Here is a 1,097-nt window from a genome sequence, read left to right on the forward strand (position 1 = left end):
TTTTATGCAATTTATCGAACACTTGCTGTCTGTATCTGAATCCCCCATATTCACAAAACTCACAGATTTCACAGATTCCCGTTCTTCTCTTCGCAGAAGAAGATGAGGGCCGCGCACAAAAGGCACACTCTCGAAATCGATTCCGATCTCGATCAGCGTGGATCGGTCCCGGTGGCAGACTCGCGACGCGCGCGCGAGGACGCGTCGCAGGCGATCGCGGGCGATCTACGGGATCGCGAATGTTGGGACCGCTCGGCGCGACTCTCGAGCATGTGTGCGTAATCGCAGCGATATAAGACGGCCGCGATGCGGTTTCACGGATGCAGGGAGAAGGGGGTTACATCAGAAAATACACGAAGAGTCCACGCTCGGCTTGGTTCGGTCGGTTGTTCACGATGACGGCGACGACGACGACAACGACGATGACACGACGCGCGAGAACGCGCCGCGCCGAGGCACCGCTTCGACTCTGCTTCGTTTCGCAAGTGTCGACGACGGGACCGACAAATAGCTGTCCAGATCCAGCTGGGTACCACGATGAAGCTGGCCCGATTCGACGCGAGAGACCATGGCGTGTATGCACGAGGCAAGGCGGATCCGACAGCACAAACCGGCACGAAGGAACGGCTTCGACGGCGCGGAGCGTGAGCGAGAGGGGCCCGACGGGGCCTAATCTGACCGGAGGGGCTCCTATGCTCCCTTCGTGCTAACTTTCCCTTGGCGAAAGGTGGCTGCCGAGCTGCGGTCGGCCGAGATTTTCCTTGCCGACCATGCCTTTAACAATAAACATTAACAATAATAGTTTTACAATAATATTAATTTATATACCGATTTTATTTTTATTCTGTTTATATTCTGTTTTTATGTTTATTGTTCTGAACTTTTATTTATTTTATGATATTTTTGATATTCAATTATTTTTTAATTGATATTATTGCGGCTGAAAAAGATCAAATAGAATAAAAACTTATTTCGCTATTTGTATCAATTTTAGATTTTAATGGATTAAATAGGGGATATTAATTTAACATTTTTGTCTGTCGTTGTGTTCGTACTTAGCCTTAGTTATTCAACAATAGTTTTATTATATTAAAGAA

General features: G+C 47.6%; 1 protein-coding gene across 1 annotated transcript; it reads left to right on the forward strand.

Moving 5' to 3' along the window:
- The first annotated feature begins 320 nt into the window (after positions 1-320).
- LOC105620836 lies at positions 321-710 on the forward strand. Its single transcript, XM_012202313.1, has one exon. The coding sequence runs from the start codon at positions 321-323 to the stop codon at positions 708-710; it is 390 nt and encodes a 129-aa protein (XP_012057703.1).
- Positions 711-1,097: the final 387 nt, after the last annotated feature.

This window comes from Atta cephalotes, assembly GCF_000143395.1.
Source record: "Atta cephalotes unplaced genomic scaffold scaffold00030, whole genome shotgun sequence".
NCBI lineage: Eukaryota > Metazoa > Arthropoda > Insecta > Hymenoptera > Formicidae > Atta > Atta cephalotes.

Bases quoted from the DNA above. Each gene is read 5' to 3' on its own strand.
- LOC105620836 (XM_012202313.1), top strand. From the start codon at position 321: ATGCAGGGAGAAGGGGGTTACATCAGAAAATACACGAAGAGTCCACGC.